This window comes from Pteropus medius, unplaced genomic scaffold (assembly GCF_902729225.1).
Source record: "Pteropus medius unplaced genomic scaffold, Ma_sr-lr_union100, whole genome shotgun sequence".
In the NCBI taxonomy this organism is placed as follows: Eukaryota; Metazoa; Chordata; class Mammalia; order Chiroptera; family Pteropodidae; genus Pteropus; species Pteropus medius.
The window spans coordinates 8,403,972-8,424,695 of record NW_024347788.1 but is presented as its reverse complement, the minus strand read 5'-3'; the positions used below and the strand labels follow the sequence as shown (position 1 = coordinate 8,424,695).

At 46.5% G+C, this 20,724-nt stretch overlaps 1 protein-coding gene across 1 annotated transcript in view; it reads left to right on the top strand.

The window, feature by feature from the left end:
* The window catches only part of ENOX1 (ecto-NOX disulfide-thiol exchanger 1), a 370,860-nt gene that overhangs the window by 182,364 nt on the left and 167,772 nt on the right, over window positions 1-20,724 (top strand). The window contains exons 4-5 of the mRNA XM_039877329.1: window positions 11,583-11,729; window positions 12,530-12,667. Coding sequence (XP_039733263.1) covers window positions 11,583-11,729; window positions 12,530-12,667 — 285 coding nt within the window. The remainder of the gene's footprint in view (window positions 1-11,582; window positions 11,730-12,529; window positions 12,668-20,724) is intronic.

The window sequence follows — 20,724 nt, the reverse complement described above, 5'->3', positions numbered from 1 at the left end:
GCCTGGGGAAAGGGTCATGCGAAGACACAGCCCAGCTTCCGGGTCCTGATTGAGGCGGGATCCCCAGACCAGGCTCCGCCTCGCCACGGGAGAGTCCCCTGGCACAGTGCTGATGCTGGCATTGTCCCTCCAAGCAGCACCGGCTTCACGTTGACCTACTGCTCACAAAAACTCCTGCTGGTTTCAGCCTACTTGTCTTTTTTAGTGGGGGATAGGGAAGGGGAAGGGAGGAATTTTAGTTAGTTTCCTTACCTCTTGCAAGCCTAGCAATGCTTTAAAGAAGTACTTCTATCCAGAGTCGAGTGGTGGTGGGTGTTCCCTTGTCATAGGCGGGCTCCTGAGTACCCAGCATGCCGCGCTACGGCGAGCTCAAGTCCGCTGATGCTTTTTAATTTGCAGACTCCTTGAAGTCAGGGTCTCTGTCTTGCTCACGACTGTATTCCTGATCTCGAGCACGTCACCTGCATGCAAAGCACGTAATAAAAATCTGCTGAGCGAACGCATCGCCAGAGGATGAAACGAACCCTTTTCCCTCAGAGGCCTCAGTCTTCAGAGCGACCTCCCCATCTGGCTCTGTCGGAGGAAACCTTAGTTCCCCAAATCTAGAACAGGGGTTCAGGCCAAGGCAAACGGAACCCTGGGCTCTGCCGTTCATTAGCTTTGTGACCATGGGCGCATGATCCACAGTCTTAACTTTGTGAATCTTAGTTTTTCTTCTTTTGTACAAAGTCGCTAAGAACATCTGTCTTGTAGGCCGTTGTGGGTTTTCACGGGGTCACACGTCTGGGTCTGTTGTTCAGAAAGCTACTTTCCGCCTCGTTGCCTCTGGGGGAAGGGGCGAGGAGCGAAGTTCTCTTTTTAACTTGAACACTTTAGCTTTTTAAATTCATGACAAGTCTTGACGCTAGTAATAATATCTTTTAAAATTAACACGTTCTTATACTGTGTCACTGAATTTCCACGCCAGTTTCACCACTAGGAAAAAGTTGAATTAGCTGGTAGTTCGGAATGGTAGCGGGAGCTTGGGGAGTCTGTCTGAATGAAGATGGTGTCTCCTTTGAAAGCAGCGGTCCCCAGCTTTTGTGGCACCAGGGACCGGCGCTCCTATGAGAGTCTAACACCTGAGGATCCGAGGCGGAGCTGAGGCGGTGATGCTGGCGCTGGGGGCGGCTGCAGACACAGATGAAGCTTCGCTTGCTCACCCACCGCTCACCTCCTACTGTGCGGCCCGGTTCCTAACAGGCTTCAGACCAGTACCAGTCCATGACCCAAGGACTGGGAACCCTTGTATTAAAGGAAGAGTTTGGTATTCAGAGATTGCACTGTGAGAAGTCTGGAAATAACGCCGCATTTAGTTTTGGGTCGATTACGTGTCTCACTGGTTTGTTTACCTTGTTCTTAGCCTATTAATAAAACTATTTGTTTCACAGAGATTGCGTCAGGCTGAAATGCTGGATAAGTGCACGGACTAGTCTACTTCACTGCGTAAGAAATAAAATCATTATCCTCACTGCATCAGTGTCCAAGGCCTGGTGGATACAGGGAGGTGACAGCCAGCACGGTGCTTCCCGCATGCCGTCACTCCATGCGCGGCAGCCTTTAACCACCACTGGAAGCTGGTTATTTTCTTAGTCATTATTTCCAGGAAACATTATCTCATAATAAACCATCACATTTAGAATCGTACAAGAGTGAGACTGTCAAAGGACTCAAAGAGCAGATCTTTTTCATTAAGACGAGGAAGGGAGAAATGTAATAACGCTAGTGGGGATTCTTCTAAAATATTTGTTTAGGTTGGGTTTAAGCCATCTAGCTGTGAAAATATAAACCAGGGCAGCAATAGCAATATAGTGTAATTCCCACAAAGCACATTCAGCATAGTTGTTTTTTTTTTTTATAAATAATAAAACCGTAAATAAATACGATTACTCTAAGCTAATATGAAAGGACGTTCAGCACCATGGGCCAGACGTTTCTCTTTTATATCCGTGTTCTTTAGGGTCAGTTTTTGCTGGTTCCTCCGCCTTCCCCTGAGAATACGTAAGCCATCTGTGAATAAATGACTCGCGATGGCCTCGGATCGTGAACGGAGTTTGGCGAATTTGAAGGGAAATAACCGATTTGTTTATTTCACACGTAGTAGGCGGGAGGGACACGGACAGGGCCTGAGGACGGTCATTTAAAACCTTCCTGGGCTCCAGGCGGTGGTGGCAGCTGCGCCCGCGAGGCCTCACCCCGTGCCGTATCAGACATGAAGCACACTCACATCCGACACTTACTATAATTCCGTCTAAAAGACAATGGGGACAGGATTTTTATAATTCTGCTTTTGAAATTCTTCGCCTACAAGTCACTCCTTTCCTTTAAAACCAGCTCTGATTTCTCCGTAATTGTGCAGACGCGGGGAGTTGTGTTTTTTTTGCAAAGTGAGGACAGCCCCACTCGCAAACGACCTTCGGCAGCGGCGACGCTGCGTGAATACTACACCTGCCGATGAGAAGAGTGGCCGCGGTGTGGACCACGCAGGCGTCGCGTTACATGAGTGTGTGCGTTTGATAACGCGCGTTGTCGGTGCACGCCGACACCCCGTCTTCAGCTCTCCAGCATTTTTGAGGACCTCGCGCCTCACGGTCCTAACCGATGCCACGACCGTCATTAGAGAAACGGGCTACTTTGCCAGGGGCAGACGGGTCCTCGAGGCAGGAGACGGGATTAGGGAGAACGGTGATGTCTGAGGAGCTTGGTTTTCCAGATGCCATTCCTTTGAGTGGCAGGGTTTCTGAGTGACCTTGTTGAGAGGCGGACGTCGCACCTGCGGGGCACGCGTCAGCACGGGAGATGAGGGGCTGGGAGCAGCACATTCAGGCCCCCGCCGGAGGTCTGGAACCAGGAGGGCCAGTAGAGGGAGCCACGGCTGTCGCCGTGGCGTGTGCAGTGGCCTTCGACCTTTGTGCAGTGCGGGGACCTTCCCGTCCGTGTCTGTCCACCCCGCTTCCTGGGGCAGAAAACTCCACGGAGGTTTCCTGTGTTAACAAGTCCTCGGTGGGGTCACTGCGTGTGGCCAGGTCCTACTCTTGATGATAATCCCTGACATCCAAAAGCCACTAAAACAGAAAGATCTTCACCAAGATGGTCTTCCCGTTAGCTTCCGAACCACGAGTGTCCCTGGAGCCTAGGGCCACCTTGCTGTGCCCCCGCCCCCATCCCAGGAATCCCTGGGCCCCACAGGCCTTTCTCTGGTCCGAGCCCCCTCCATTTGAGTCTTGCCGACATAGCCAGAGGCACCTAAGGCGTGACCCGTTTCCTCAGAATGCGCCCTACCTGCCTAGAACTTTCCAGTTGGATATGTTAGCGCATGTGCGTTGCCTCAGGCACCCGTGTCCCAGCGCCCCTCCCCCAGCTGGCCCACCTGCGTGGGGGGAGCCACACCACCTGTGAGTTCCCGTGGAGCAAACAGGACCATCGTAGGGAACCCAGGCCCCCCAGTTTGTGCTCACTGGCTGCAGAGTGGTCGTTTAGAGAAAAATGCCTCTAGCCCAGGGCATCTCACTGGAGGTGGGGTGCCCTGCTGCGTCTGTAGCTCCTGGGGTGACTGTGGCCTCGAGCTAATGCTTTATTCATCGTGTCGCAATGGCATCTTTAAGAGCCCATTAGTTTAAAGAGTAACTAGTGCGTTCTCCATGACCCTGCTGGGCAGGCTCAGGCCGGTCTGGGCCGATCCGCGTTTGACCGCGGGTGGATTTCCATAGATTTAAGAGCTCTAATCGGGGCTTTTTGGAAAATAGATAATCCATTTACCAGAGCTTGCAGCCATTTAGGGTCAGTTATTCACCTGCTACAATTAAAATGCTCCGCTTTGTAGCTTAATGTGTTTCCCATGGTTGGGTCAAGGTGTAGAAAGAGAACCTAACGAAAAGCCCAAGTACAAAACAGCACAAACTACAGAATTATGTATTGTCTGCTTCCCTTGCATAAGACGATAATAATGTTTCCAGAAATGGCTCTCTGTGTCCAAATGTGGCCAAAAAGACCGGCGTGCGGAGCAAGGCCTGGCTGTAGCGGCCACACGTGCACAATGTCCTTTGATTTCCGACGGTGTCCGGGGTTGACTGACTTCGCCTCTCGCGACGGCTGCGTCTTCGAAGCCTGAAACCCACCCGAAGTCTGAGTCTGGTTCGGGAGTGTCCCCCTCCGTCTCAGAAGGACCCACCCCTTCCTCTGGTCTCTCTGCGGCTATTTCTCGGCGGCCCACAGCTTGGCCATCTCCGGCGATGTCCTTACGCAGCCGCGGCGTCCCGTGTGTTTGGTCTGTCCCGCGGATCTCTGAATGGAAGCGTGGCGAGAACAGAGAGAAAGCAAACGCAAGACGCTCGGTTGAGAGGGAGCAGGAACTCTCTGCTCCTCCCTTGTTTACGCGCCTGTGACTCTCTGAGTTGGCAGTTATCCCTCGAGATCCCTTTTCAGGGGACCGAGGAGTCACTGTGCCAAGGCCACGCGTCACTGCAGAAGTAGGATTCCAGGCAGCCCGCAGGCCGCTTACTTTCCAGGCAAGGAAGGTCGCAGCCGAAGGGAGAATTTGTGAACTGTTAAGGCCGTTTGGAGGCGGTTGCCGGTGAGAAACATTTTGGGAATTTCCGTGTCTTGGAGAAGTTGAGGTGGATGAACTCTTGGGTTTGAACCTTGATGTGCTCTGAACCTAGCTGTTTGTCCTGAATCCTCGGGGACTTAGGGAGAGCTTCGCTTAAAGTGAGGCTCTCTCGGTTTTCAAGGATCCAGGCTTATGTGTACACATGAGATTGCTTCCTTTAATAATTCACTCACCAGCAGAGTTAGCAATGATAACTTGTCTCATGGTACGTAGATTAGGGAAGGTGGGGAGTAACCTGTGACCACGTGTTGTGTGTGTGCTTGATAGATACCCATTAATGAGAGCAGTGAGTCGACCCATTACATATTTCATAAACAACCTTCAAGTGTAACACAGCCCTCCTCAGAAAATGTGAAATAGTCTATGGATGCTCCTGTGTTTTAAATCTCATCTATACAAAGACTTTGAAATTACATATTATTATAGTAGCATTTCCAGTCCTATTTTCTTTTCTTTTCTTTTCTGATTTTAATAGAAAGAGAAGTACTTTGTCTCTAATGTCTCAAGCTTTCTCTTTTATTATTATGTTCAATTTAGAAATACAAAGTGTAATTTTTTAAAAGCAAAGGTTTTCTGAAAACAGAATAATTTTACCTCTGTCATTTCTCTACACTATATATGTAATGCCGAATAGTATTTTTCTTTGTATCAAAAGATAATTGGCTTTATCTGCCACCCTCGTCGAGTCGTTTCTCTGTGGCCAACTTGGTTATTTTGTTCGATCGCGTGATTTCAGAGGGAGACTTCTGGTTCTCTCTCTCTCTTTCTCTCTCTCTCTCTCTTTCTCCCAGTGTTGAGTTCTTCAGAGCCAGCCATGTCGTGGGTGAAACCTTATCATTTATTCAGTAACCATTTTCTCCCTGAGATGGAAGGACAACGGTTTGCACTTTAAAATTGGCTGCTAGACGAAGTGGGAAAATGAAGGATGTAATCATAGACCTAATGCCATTTCGTGTTTGAGGAATGGCCAGATCCACTTTGGATCCTCCGCGAGGCCTGTCCGTTGAATCTCTCACTTCCTTCCGATGATGTCGCTTCCTTAGCACCGTGCCTCTCTGCCTTTGTTACACTAATGCACTGCGTAATGGGTCTGGAGATGCCGTTATTTATAGATTTCGGCTCATTCAAAGAGCAGCTGCGAGAAATCTCACAAAAGGAGGACATCGCCATAACCTGGTTATGACCCCACACTGGCTGCCGGGGAGGTGGCGGGACTTAGATCTCGAAGGATGACTTGTTAAGTGCACCGAGAGGTTATCTGGAAAGATCTAGTGCCTTCTAAAAATTCTCTTTCTTTGACCCTTTAAATGCATCTGTGTTTCCGTTTCCAACAGCAGCTTCGCCTTTTGTGTTCTTGAGCTTCCAAACCTCCAGCCTTTGGGGTCGGACCCTGGAACGGAAGTTTATCCCTTCGTTCTTTGATTACTTCCTTCTTTCTCTTTTATTTTCCCTTTCGCTTTTCTTTCTTCTGCGCCTAAATGTATTTGAAAAACATATATATGTAATTTGTATATAATTTTAATACATTTTATAAATTATAAATATATTAAAAATAATGCATGTTATATATAACACATATTACAAATGTCTTTTACATATAGAGAGAGATGGAGGGGAGGGAGGGAGGGACAGAGGTTGAGAGAGAGAGAGAGACAGACAGACAGAGAGAGAGAGAGAGAGAGAGAGAGAGAACCTTCCAGGTGCTCTGCTCGCTAGGAGCAGGGTACGCTAAGATGACTAGTTTCCTTAATCATTCTAAGCTTGTTCTTTATTAGGGGCGTAGACATAAACAGCTAATTGGAATATGGAGTTACAAGTGCTGGTCTAGGGAAAGGTTCAGAGTACTATAGAAGCACAGAGGAGGGAGTCCATATCTTTTTTGTCCCTTACCCTAAAGGACAGAGTAAAAACTCCATAGAGCAGGAGCAGCGTCTCTCCTCAGGTGCGCCGTGCTGTGATATGTGTCAATCCGTGACGTTTTTGAAAAGAGTTCGGCGATGTTACGAATGTCTGCGGAACAGGCCAGGTCCTGAAGGAGACCTCTGACTTCATGGCTTTGATACCAAGCGGGGTCGGGTATCATTGATCTTCGCCCAGTTCCGTCCTCTGCTCACGTCCTTTCCACAAGGTGACTTTTCGCTCTATCACTGAGAAAGATCTTTTTTTATCTTCATCTGATCGAATATTTCTACTTTACAGTCCTCTCCTCGGAAATCTCCTGTAAGATCTAATTCTGCATAAAAATCTAACCTAATCCAGACCTCTTTTTCAAACCCTTCATTCTTTTTTGTCCCCTCCCCCCTGTCAATCAGGAGACTTTGATCATCAATCACCAACATCCAGTACGTAGTCACGTGCCTCTTAACGATGGGGATATGCTCTGAGAAACGTGCCGCGAGCCGAGTCTGTCACTACGCGCACAGCGTAGCGTGAAGTCACACAAGCCTAGATGGCACAGCTCACTACACGCCTGGCTATAAAGGCACCACTGTCATCCGCGCACTCCATTGTCAATCAAAACACTAATGTGGCACAGACTCTATTGACAGCCTTGAAAACGCGATGTGTGGCGTTGTACTTTAGGGAGTCTCCGTGATCAGCTGCCTCCTCGTTACCCTCTTCAAGCTCCCTTGTCTAAAGCCCCTCCAGAATTACTCAATCTAAGGATTAAAGACCAGTATAGACTTCTCCGGCATTTCTGTAGATGGGGCAGGGGAAAGGTTTGCATTGTGTATTTTCCAATGAACCAGTTGAAAATCTGCCTTAGTCATTTACCTTCTCTGAAGTCTCCCTTCCCATGGGGGGCCCACGAAAGTCCCTTCTTTTTTCCCCCTCAAAGCACTAATCCGTGGTGCCCTTTCCTGTGATATTTTGTAGAGCAATTCCACTCTGCCCCAAAACTTGCAGATTCTTCTCATCTCCCAGGTCAGAAAAACAAAAGACCCAGCACTTAGCAGGGCCCTTAGTTGCCTTAGCTGTCTGCTTAGTAAGTAATTAGAGCATGTCCTTTAGGCTCCTTTTGTGTTTGAAGAGATAATAGTGAGAATTTTATCAAACCAATGAAAGACATTAAGCTTTACTATTTATTCCTCAGTGGAAGAATTGTCTGAATTACTCAGTTTACCATTCTAGGAAGCAGAAATGTCCCCATTATTATTCATATATAATTGCATAATAATTATGGAGTTTATACATAAGTAACATCCGTTTAACAGTATTCTATGTTGTTTTAAGCTATGGAACATTTTGATAACCTCAAGGAAGAATTCTATGGATTAATTGAAAACCAAAATGAGATGTTTTCTTGATGATGGAAGAGGAAAGTAGAACTTTGAATTAGAGTACATTTTTCTTTTTGCTAGACTTATAAACCATGATAATGCTAATGAATAACTTTTATAAAAATCAGAAAGTTTCAGACATTGTATGAAATAAGTTTCCTTTGGAATCAGCTCTTGACAAGGCATTAATAAATCTGATTTTCTCACTATAATTATTTTTCTCCTGAAGTAGGCATGAACCTAAAGACTTACATCAAACGAAATCATTCTTTTTAAAAAAAGAATTTTCAATACTTAATCTCCACTTCCCTTTAATAGGAATCTATGTTTCGTGGACAGTTACAAATGGGTTTTGTTCTTGAGTATGTGTGTGTGTCCTTGGAACCTGTTAAAGGTGGGCAGAGTTAGAAAGAGTTGTGTTATTAAGAATGGGAGAAGCCTTTGCCATTTTTTAGGCCAAATAGTGTTTTTATAGGCTTGGTGAGTTTCAAAAGCTATTTGCTTCATCGACATAGCTCAATGCAACCCTGAGCATAAATGTAGCTTGTGAACAGGTATACAATTGGATGTGAGGTCTTATACTTGCATATACCTTAACAAAGAACAGGTTACATTCCAGATGAACTCTGGACAAAGCTGTACTGCTATCTTTGGTATTCTGTACATCTGATTGCTTATGATGATCTTACCTCGCTCAAAGCTGGAAATGGAGACTGCCAGTCTCACAATCGGGCATGAATTTCTTGACAGCTTTTGTAGTTGCATAGGCAGAAAAAAAAAACCAAAAAACAGAAAAATTCATACATCTTTTAAATGATATGATTTTATAAGGGAGTTGGGGACGATGAAGAAATATTCTGCTACAATTTAGGTGTGACATGGAAAAGTAGGGCAACAGTTACTTTTAAAAATATCAAGTGTTATTCACTGTTTAAGAATTAATTACATAATTATCCAGCGGAACACAAAGATCCCAGGATACCTTAGTGGGAACACTACACTTCCAAATAAAATAATAACAATTAGCTCCTACTATATTCCAAGTGCTTTATCAGCCATCATTCTGAACTACCAACATCTCTGCGTATAAATAAATATCATTAAGAATATTAATCTTTCTATAGTTTGGAAGTAAAAAAACATAAGGCAAAGAAATTGATTTGAATGATAAAATTAGGCATTACGATCTTGAATTATTTGAAAAGGCAGGCATTCAATAGGAACAATAGATGGTCACAGAGAACAAAATTAGTTCCTCTGTCTATTCACAAATTACCAGGTAGTAAGTAATTAATTAAAAATATCACCTTTCCTCCCATCCAGGTGATAAAATCAAGTTTAATTTCTTAAAGAATTGCGTGGCGTCCTTGAGACTATTGGAAGTACCTAACATGACAGAACTTACGTTAAAGTCACCATTCTAGGTACATGGTAGCCACATACAGTTGTGTGTCATTCAAACCATTGGATCGGAAGTGGGAAGAGGTGTAATAAATCAAAAGTCAGTGACCCATTAGAGGACCAATTCAGAACTACAAACCACGTCTTGCCACGAAAACAATACTTTAAAAAAGTTTTTTTTAAAAATTTTTTTATGAAACAGTAGCAATTTGTTAAGATGGGAGCGACAAATGTGCGTAGAGGCTGTGGGCCTCCGGGACACTCGACGTCCCTTTGGAAGACCATAATCACTAAGGCGAAAACTGCCATTGGAACAGACAGTTGCAGAGCAAGGAAGGGGACACCATCCCTACAACACTGTAGCAAAAAGGCGAGGTAACACGAGGCTGGTGGAGCACCAGTCGTTCTCTGATAGAATGTTCCAGAACTGCAAGACTCATCGGACAGAAAGAAAAAAAAAAATTGTGATTCTTGCCCATGCAGGGAGAACTTGAGCTACAAGGAAGCCAGCCAGCTAAACCTCATTTGGGGAGATAAGTGAGATCAATAGTGACCTTGCGATGATCTGGGGGGGCCCTACTACAGGGCCGTTTGAGCAAAAGAGGGAACGCTGTCTAGCCCGCCACTGCTTTGGCGTTTTGAAATGCTTGGAGGTCGAGAGAAAAGAAGTACTTGGAGGTTTCGTCGCAGAAATATTGCTGGTGTGTGGGTAGCTAAAGGTTAGCCAGCCGCATATTAGTGTTAGGGAGTCTGTTTTCCATGGTGAGGATCGCTTCGTCTGATAGCATCCATTCCCCGAGATAATTGATGCACAACACAGAAGCAAGTTCTGAATTCATTTGGGAAGTAGGGTTTAATTGCAAGGTATGCAATATTTGTCCTGAATCCAGTTTGCTCCCAAAGTTGGAGTCATTCAGCAGTGCATGATGAAGATGTCTCATCTTCCTGACAGACTTTGGGGAAAAATTCCCCACAATCTCACAGGCCCCTCTAGTTGAGGGCTAGAGATCTGTGGACATCATGGAAACAGTTTGCTCATTCCCCGTCCCGTCCTTGAGATATTGAACCTGAACTTCCCTTTGCATTAAACTTATACCTAACTGGCAATAAATTTTTGATTGACAGCACATTGTTGAAAGGGTGACTGATGCTTGCACCTAAGAGTCAAAGAAATAAAAGAATACCCCGTAAAAGGGCCAAACTTTACACTGAGGTGCACTGACAAACAGACCATAGCATCTAATTCTAAAATATCCATTACCAGACACATGGTTTAGGAAAATTTCCAAATATAGACCTAGATAGAACTAAATATTCAAATTCAATTCTTCGATCAGATGTAAAGTCAGACTTCCCAGCTCACCCATCGAAACGTGGTCTGTTTCACCTTCCGGTTATGAACTGGCGAGAATGCACCTAAAATGTGCATGTATGAATGGTATGTTTTTGCATCTTTAAGGATGAAGAGAAGGCATAGCATTTTGTAAATAACGTGATGTGGAGGGGCCCTCTGCAACAGTGTTTAATGTTTTATTGTTATCGGGTTTTGTTAGAAATATGCTTTGAAACGTCCAATACATATATACTTATGTGTCTGCAATTCTAGGGTAAGCTGTGGCCAGTTGCATTCATCTCTCCATAGAACTAAAAGACATGCACAAGACAAACGCTTTTCCTTTGTGCCACGTGCACCGTCCAGCAAACTGTTCTTCCCTTCGCCTTCCCTGTCTATTGTGATTGGGGTTCGCTCCTTTCCCGGCCTCACGGTGAAGAGATTCTTGCTTTTTTCTTCCTCTTCCCTGCTTTTTTCCCCCTGTCTGAATACATTTCACAGATGACTGTCTTCCAAAATAACAACATCGATTAAGTCTTTAACTTAAGAAAAAATCGCCCTCGGCCCCGCACCTGCCCGCTCATTGATGTCCGGTGCGTGGCAGAGGCTGTGCGGGGCCTGATAAGCCCGGCTGCGAAGTCTCTTCAGTCAAAGGCCGGGCCCCAGCTGCTCTGGCAAAGGGCTCTTTATGCAGCCGCCCTGGCCCTCGGTGGGTTGAGAGGTGACCCACCCGTCTCCCAGGGCCCTGAAGCCACGCCAAGGGACAGCCGCTGAGCATAGGCAGCAGCTCAGCCGCCCTGCCTCTGACCGGGGGGTTTTCTCCATTGCGTGTGGTGTGCATGGACAGAGCTTTTCCCACGAAGGGAAGGCTCCCTCGGTTATGACGCCAATTTCACCATATTCCTTTCCCCTTTTGCAGAACCCGATGATCTTCTCCGTGGGGACCCTGCACTCAGCCTGCAAAGCGCTCCTGGCCCCCAGGATGCTCGTGATTCAATTGTAGATGCAGGTGGCATTGAAAGCATCGCCCACTGTCCCCAGCAGCTTCCTCAGATGATGGCTGCAGGTAAATGTCCACGGCCAGCCCCGGTCACGAGGCACCTTGAGTTCTTAGTGGGAAAGTGTGCCCGGCCATGAAAATGTGCATCGAACCCAGAGCCTCGCACGCCGAGGAGCGCTAAGTCAGATTTGACCTCTTTTGCTCTGTGTGTGTGTGTGTGTGTGTGTGTGTTAGCCCAGCGCTATTTTTTAATGTCATTTATTTGTTTATTTTGTTTTGATGAAAGTCTGTGCTTATAAGAGATGTTTGGGAAAAGCCACGTTAAGTGTAACGATGGAGAGTTTGTAAAAGAGGGGTCTGTTACGAGGGAGTGCTTAATCCTCTCAAGTCAGTGTCATGACTTGACAGCGATTTTAGAGATTAAAAGGTGCCCCTGCTCTAGAATTGTCCTTAGAAACAGATGAATTTATTTATTCTCAGTCGGCCCAGTCACCTGACTTGTTTTACCAAGAGAGCGTTCCTGCTTTGCCCCTCAGCCTTGGCACTTAGCTAACGTTTTGCTGGGAGAAGGAAGCGGTTCCCCAGTTTTTTTCCCGGGGTGCTTCTTCCATGGCGTTCTGTGTGTGATATATACCACGTAGCGTCAGGTTTCCTCCCAGAATGTGTTCAGACTCTCTTCACGTTTGGGTCTGAAGGAAAAATTGCTGTAGATTATGGTGCCGTGTTTTTTTGTGGTTTGCAAAAGTGCTCAATGAAGCCAGCCTCCCATTTCCAGAAACAGGATTTCCTGTAAAAACAAACACCCTTGGTTGTTGACTCTTAGTCATTGTTTTTTTTTTTGTTTTTTTTTTTTTTTTTCCCTGCAGCCGCCGATGGTTTGGGGAGTATAGCGATAGACACAACCCAGCTCAACATGTCCATGACAGATCCCACAGCCTGGGCCACCGCCATGAATAATTTGGGCATGGTGCCCGTGGGGTTACCTGGACAGCAGCTTGTGTCTGGTAAGCTTTCTCCTGGGTCTGAAGACGCTGGCAGCAGTGCCGAAGGGGGTGGGTGACAGGTGCCCAGTAATCTCTCCACACGCAAGTGTTGAACATGGTCTGTGAATTATGACTGGAGCATGCTTGGCAGGCTGTGCTTCAGATCCTATTCCTCACTACCGTGCCCTTCTGCCTAAGAGCTGTTCTCAGAAAAAGAGCCACGTGCAATGTCCCTCGTCGGCGGCAGTGCGACGTCAGCTGCGTATTTTAAATCAGTAAAGAGAGGGCTCATACCTGCTTTCCCATTGGCAAAACTCTCTCACGTACATGACGCCGTTTGATTCCACAGTCTTCTCTTTGAGATAGGCGGACACTTGTTGTCATTCTTGTTCGTACTCCCATTGTAAAAGCGGAGAGACAGAGTTCAGGTGACTTTTCCAGCGCCTTGTCTTTCCGCCACACCTTGGAATCATGATATGATGCATTCGGTAGGGAAAATGTTTGGCAGCGTCGCAAAGTAGAAGCCCATCATTTAATTTAATACCTGTTTTTGCGATTTTTCCATGCGCCCTGTAACAAGAGCTTTGGGAGATATGTACATACATAAGTATCCTTGAGGAGCGTGTCTCCCTAAATTGAAAAGCCCAGCAATAAAGATGATGCGTAGAATCGGGTGTTAGGTAGTGGTTCAGGTTAGCAATGTAGTACTTTCCAGAAGGATCCATTCCTGGGGCTCTGAGGGAAGATGTTATCAGGGAGATGGGCCTTGAGCTGCCTGGAAGGACATGTGGGGTTTTCAGTATTCACTCGCTCGCTCACTCACTCACCACATATTTATGGAGACGCGGTCTCAATACAGTGACTCCGGTCCCTGCCATTCCAGAATGTGCATGGCGACGTGACAGTCAGTTTTTATACAAGTTCCACCCCCACGGACCTGCGTGCTTTATGCCGAGTTGACCGAGCATTTGGTTTCTTTCTTTCTTTTTAATTTTTTCTGTGAATAGTGTTCATAGACGCGCAAGTCTAAACTAGCTGTGGTAAATTACATGTAATTCGTGTGCGTGTGTGTCCATATATACGAACACGTGTGTGTACACACACATGCATATAGAAAAGTGTAGATGGTTCTTTTTTAATATAACTTGGAAGAACATGAGAGAGGATAGGAGGCCGGCGGACGTGGGAGACGGGACAAGGAAAGTCGAAGATTGAGCTGTGAAACATACTTAGGATATTTAGGAAATTCTGCAAAATGTCGTCGAATTCATACAATCAAAGCTTAGTCTGCTACAGGACATACGTGTATGTACGTGAATGAGATTCTCTAGGGTTCGAACGTGTATTTATCCAGACCCCTTTTCCCTAAAGCGAATCTAGACGGATACTTCTTTCCGACAACTTGAGAGCGAAGACTTGTATTTCTTCACGCACATTTTCTCGGCTGCCTAATTGAAATATTCACATGGCAGAAATTACTCTCGTCTCTAACTCCCATTTCCCTCAGAAAGTGTCGTGTGACTTCCAGAGTAAGCCACACCTCAATAATCCATTATTTTTTTCTTATTCTTTTGAGGCTTCTGACATTTTTAACCATGACCGATATATGATTTTCTCACCAACTTACCATGAAAAGAATTACAGCCTTACTCATTGTAGAAAATGTGCCGTATCTGCCCCGAATTACGTTCTCTATCTCCTGTGTTAGCCAAACTGCGTACACTGAATTTTAAGCCGCTAAGGGTCTCCTTGGTGACCCTTCTTCATTCCCCGCTCTGCCAATTGAATTGCACTTTGCATTGTTCTGGGGCTGCCAGCCGACTCCTTGACACTATCTCACAGTCAGGTTCTGTTTTATTCAACTGGTGTTTCTGTATTTTCTTACAGTCTTTTTCCTTCCGTGCAAACATTTTAATCGTATTAAATGTAAGATGTTCTATTACACATCTTTAGCACCTTATTCTAAATTGTTTTTCCATTTTATTGTTGTATATTAAAGCGTCGTAGATACTCCGTCGACTGAATCTTTCCTAGCTTACTGAAGCATTCCAGTTTTACACGTAGGCTGTTTGCATTTTCTCACTCTTACCGGCCAAGTGTCTTTGGCGAACTTATTCTCTTTGAGCATGGAAAAAAGCATTTCACCTTTTCTCGAAAATGATGATCGCACCTCTTTCACGGGCCCGTTGTCAGAGGTGACTACGATGACTTCTGTAAAACACTGCTGTCTGTCCCTTCCCTGCATAGCCAGAGAGCCAAGAACGTCGCTTCTCCGACGGTTTCCACGCGGGCTCCCTCTGGAATTCTCCAGTGCGGCCGTCAGATGTTAGGAGAGAGTCTCGAACATCTCAGGAGGGATTCAAAGATTATTTTGTGTCGCCCTCCTTCCGAGGAATCTCGAAAACTAATCTCTGGAGGGATTAGGGAGAGGCTAGATTTTATGAGCACTTGGCTTTCTCCAAACATTTCTGGTATTTTTTAAATGACCAACTAACTCTTCCCATGTTTGTTAAAAGTAAGCCGACGCTGAGTCCCATGCCTGACCCCTTCTTCTGTTCTTTAAAATTAGCCGCCGAGCAAGGCAGATGTCCCAGGAGGCAGACCACGTCCCACGTGCCTTTCTGGCGTGTAGCGCGAACCCCCCAGTCACGCCTCTCCCACCTTCTTCCCACTTCCTCACCCACGTGCGCCTCACCGCAGCCGCGTGCCGACCCTCCCGAACGCCCCTCTTAACCTTCCTCGGCACCAAGGGCACCTTGAGACCATTACATGTCATTTGTTCCTTTTATCCAAAATATATCATATCGTTATACTCTAGCCCTGAGTCACGTCTTCCAAAGTCTTTGTTTGCGAGATAACATTTACCTCCATGTGGTTATGTCCTATTTGTTTTATTCCCCATAATTTTAGTTTTGTGGATTTGTCGTCGTCGTTGTTGTTGTTGTTGTTGTTGTTGTTGTTGTTACGGATTTGTTCTTATTATCAAGATTTTGTGCATTAGTACAGATCCAGGATTTTCTAAACTGGTCTGTGGGAGCATCAGTGTGCCCGAGTTGTTGTTCAGTGGGGCGTGTGTCATACAGGTATTTACATGGCCCGACAATCATGATAAAGTCTGGGTTTAACTCAGAAGGTTACTTCTTTCATGAGTTTCCTTAGAGCGTTTGCTACGCTAACATGCAACATGCAATTTCAAAGAGTGGTGTCTAGTACACAGGATTCCCCAAACTTGATTTAGCTTTTTTAAAAAAATATCTGTTAGTATCTCAGGAGACACTAGAATAGAGCCATCTACACCAAATTTTTCCATCAGCTGCGGAGACCCTTTTCTGTCCATCTTTGCCACATATGATACCTTCCCTGGGATCTAGTTTACAATTTTGTTTGTTTGTGCCTTCGCTAAAAACAGTGTCACTCCCTGACCTCAAGTCTCAAAATGATTCTCTTGTGGTCAGGTGTTGCCCGAGGCCTTCCCAGTTGTCTGTGATACTCATCGTCACTTTCCAGGAGCCCCCACCTCTGGTGTCATAAGCCGAAATCCAGAATATCAAATCTCAAGCTTTGATACCATCTGTGTGACCAGCTGCTCCCTCCCCACGTCCCCTGGCTTCTTTTCCAGAGTTATAATCATCAACTGGAAGAGTTGAAAACCAGCAGCTGAGGTCCCAGGTTTCAAATTTCTTGCCTGGGCCCTCACGGGGACGGGTAATACTCCCTGGACATGCTCTGGCCATGAGATTTGACTTTGCTTTCTTCTAAACTTTTTTTTTTTTTTTGAGAAAAACTAAGATCTATTGAAAGTACATTTTAGAAGGAGACGGGCCATGTTAGGGAAGGCTGCAGCCCTGTGGAGTCTGGGAGGCGAAGAGATGAGACAGTACATCTCAGGAGGAGTGGATTTTCAGCCAAGAGAGCTGTAACCTCTTCTAAACTTTTTGAAATTCCCTTTCCTAATGTCACGAGTCTCTCCTTAGCTGTTGTGGACTTTGACATGTAGGTTTCACCCCAAGTTTCTTAGCATGCCATTTGCCGTATTTCGAATACACGTTCCGAAAAAGCATCACACCCCACTATTAGCTATGAAAGGGTCATACACAAGACAGTGCCACGTGCCCCCCCGGGGATGAACTCGGAGTCGATAAAAGAATGTCTTGACTCATAAGTATCTGTGAACACTCTGCGTTGTTTCTTGGCTTATCCTTTGCCGTCTCCTCTTCAGAAGCTCTGAGCTTACTGTCACCACCTGTGTTCCCTGCCACTCTGAGAAGACCTTAGCTTTCAGACTCGTGGGGAGGCTAAGGCGGGTTACGGTCCCCTGTCTGCTTTCTCGTTCGCCGATGCTTCCACCCATTTTAATTCCTCTCTGCTTCCTCAAATAGATATATTTTTTCCCCTTTTTTTTTCTCCCCCGTCTTGAGTTGTATAATCCTCCCAGGAACACCTTCATCCTCTTTAATATGCCCAGATTTGAAGAGGCGTTTTGTGAGATCCTTTCATCTCCTGAAGCATCACTCTGTTAACCGGGATTTACGGAGCCAGACACTGTGCCGAATACTGGGAATACGAGACATAGACCGCCTCTCGTGCTCGAGAGCCCAGCGGGAGACACGGAGAGGAGTAAATAAAGCCAGTACCAATCGGCATGATAAGTGGGTCTGCTACTAACAGATAAAGGGTGCTGTGGGATGTCGCTGAAGAGTGTTGGGCGGGGGAGCAGTATGCGAGGGTCGCGTTTTCACAGAGCACTCCTGTAAGCCCTGTGGATCCCTGATGGGGGCGTGGGCGGCGGAGCTCTTGGGTGGCAGTTACTCAGATAAGAGATCATCGTGGCAGTAATGACCATGGCGATGGAGAAGGAGGGAAGAGAAGGGACCCGTGAGACAGTAATTGTAGAAACAACAGGAATTCATGGTAGGGGCGGGGAGTGTCCACCGTGACTCCTGGGTTCCGAGCTCTGGGAGCCGTGTCAGTGGCGGGGCCATGTCCCGAGGTGGGGAAGGCTGGGACAAGACGCGGAGCATGATGGCGAGCTTCCTTTCAGGTCCGCGGGGTTTGAAGATGCCGTTGAAAGGAAGCCCGCGGTAAGATTGGAAGCGTCTAGAGCTCACAGGGAAAGGGTGGCGGGGGTGTTGCCCTGGCAGCCTCAGCACGTGGCTGGCCACCGAGGCTCTCTCTTCACTGGCCACGCTTTCGCTGCAAAGTTAGAGACAAGCCCCTCGCTGCTCACTCAAGTGTCAGCCCGACCTCCAGCCACGTCTCCGAACCTGTCCTTTCCCCACTTGCTCTCTGGACCCGCTGTGTTCCTGTCCGCTTCTGGGCTCCAAGGTCTGAAATGAGACGCGTGGTCCGAGATGAAAAGCAATGTGACCTAGGATCCTGTGCCCGAAACCATCTCGTCAGCTCACACAGACACGCACGTACTGTCTGTCGATAACACATCCCACATACTTGTTTTGAAAATGAAAATAATGCTCAAACCAGCAAACTTCCTTTCTTCCGTCCCTTCAGTCCCAGATATTTATGGCGACAGTCTCTGACACCGGAGTGATTAAGGGGGTGCAGATAGCCAGGCGTGTCGTTTTGGGGCTTACTATAAATGACGCTCAGAGTCGTCTTCCGCTTTTCTTTTCCATCCGTTGAAAGATTTCTTATTATCAAGTGTCAGAAAACAAATAGGCCCTTGACTTACGTTTCATAATTTATGCACCTGATTTCCGGTTTCCTTGACAGTTCCGTTATGCTTTCCACAGTTATTTACCCTTTTTCTCCCCAGGACGTTAGGACAGCACGTTGGTATTTTTATTCATTCACCACAATGTGACTGAAGGTTCACAACGCACAGCTCACTTTACAAGGCGCTAGAGAAACAGCCGTTTACACAGCAGACAGGTGATGCTCCCGTGGAGAATACGTATTTCCAAAGAAGCAGATGTTATCTAAATAACTGTGCACGTGTTATTTCATTATGATTGTGGGATGTTTAGGGAAGAGAAATGGGGCAGCCAGCTTAGCTTGGCGGTCCTGGAGGGGGTTTAGAAAAGGCTCCTCCAAAGAGGCGATACTTAGGCCAAGACCCGAAGGATGAATTACAGTTATCCAGGTAGCAAGTGGGAAGAGCAGGAAGAAAAAGGGAATTTGGGAAAATAAGAAAATTCTAAAAGCAGAACATGTCCTGTGCAAAGACCTGAAATGTTGGGAGCTTGGCTTTTGTCAGACATTGAAAGGTGCGTGTACCGGGGCCAGAGGTCGTGGCCGGGGTGGGGTTGGCAGGGTGCCTAGAGCCTGATCTCACCTGCCGAAGGAAGGAGGACAGGTTTTACTTGAAGCGCAGACTGTTGAAGGATTTTAAGCAGAGAAGCAACCTCTGACGACATCCATGTGCCCACTCGGGGTAGGGATACCGAGGCGTTGCCATGGGTGCCGGGGACATGCCCGCTGTCCCGGAGCTTTCATTCCAGGGCTAAGTTTGTGACCTGTGTGTCTACAGTATTTCTAGCGATAGGGGAATTTGGAGAAAATTATTTCCAAAAAAAAAATAATAATTTGCTTCTGTTTGTCCTGTGTACTATATAAGGCGAGTGGCATCACTTAAAAACAAAACAAGCCTCCTCGAATACCTCTCCGTAAGTGACGACGGCCTATATGCTCGTTGGCTAGAGATGTTATAAAGCGAAAGTCCTTTTCAAGTCATTTTCCTTTTCCATGGGACGAAGGATATAAATTTAACTTCCCTGCGTTTGTCTGTCTGTGAAGCGGGAGATAATAATGTCAGTATCAGAGCATCATTGCAGCTTTTGGACTCACTACTGCAAAGGGTGTGACATGTTGTTGGGATCCAAGCATTGGGACGCTGGATGACTCCCTATTTTAAGGGAATGAAAAACAGAGCCCTCGGGCCCTGCGGAAAACGATTCCCTTGTCTTGACTTTTCTCCTCTTCTGAGAACGGTGACAGCCGTTGCCCTTCAGAAGCCACGTGGAAGCGTCCGCCGTGCCCGGGCTCGCGCGTCCCTTACGCTTCTATGACAGCGCTGCCCAGAGGGTTTTCTACAAGTCAGCTGTGTCACTTCTCCCTGGACTGTAGACTCCAGGGCCTTTTCCGACTTTCTGAAACATGAGGTCCTAGAAACTGCAACGGAAGTTTGAGGGCGCAGCTCCTTGCAGAATTTCGGCGGCCGGGCTGGTGGAGCATCAGAACAATACCCCACGTGGCTTAGGAATGGGTCGGGAAGCTCGCTCGGTACCACATTTCTGTGGTCCTTGCTGCAACGCAATTCTACAACTGAACGTTTTTTTTTTTTTTGTAAAAGGAGCTGAGTTCAAAAGTACCTAAAAGGTAGCTAGCTACAGTAGCAAATTTAAAAATCATATATCAAGTATCTACTATGCCTAAGCACTTTGTTTAATCTCACTTAGTTAGGTTTTAGCTTGAAAAAAAATAAAAAAGATGTCTTGGGCATCGAGACACACATCCTTGAGCTTCAATAAACCATATTTCCCCCTCATCAGAGACATTTGCTTGCTATCACAGAAGATACATTTTGACCTTGAAGCTTTATTTATGAAAGTTTGTGCCTATGTAGCGAAGGGACACTCAATCTCGAAGAAAAGGAGAAATATATACCGTGGTCTTCAAATGCCCTAAATCTTTCTGACCACGAAGGCATCTTTGAAGAAATACTCGTCCCTTCACTGGATGGGACTCTGGTGACCTCCATCAGTTAACGCTTCCTAGCCATTATTTCTATCTCAGCAGGGAAAATAGGCCTCAGCGCCCTGACGTGGGGTGACTAAAGTCTCCACAGGGGGCCATCACACAGAGTGAATCACTGCTGACAGGATTCTAACCAGAGACATTTTTATAAGCTGTGCGCGATCACTCAAAAATGCTCATTTTGTGGACGTGGTTCCATAGTGTAGCAGTTAGCACGCCTGCTTTACACGCAGAAGGTCCTGGGTTCGCGCCCCAGTGGAGCCACGGTCGGTCCATGGTCTGCGGCCACTGCCACCCTGAACGAGCCCGATGTCTGATCTTGGAAGCTAAGCAGGGTCGGGCCTGGTTAGTGCTTGGATGGGAGA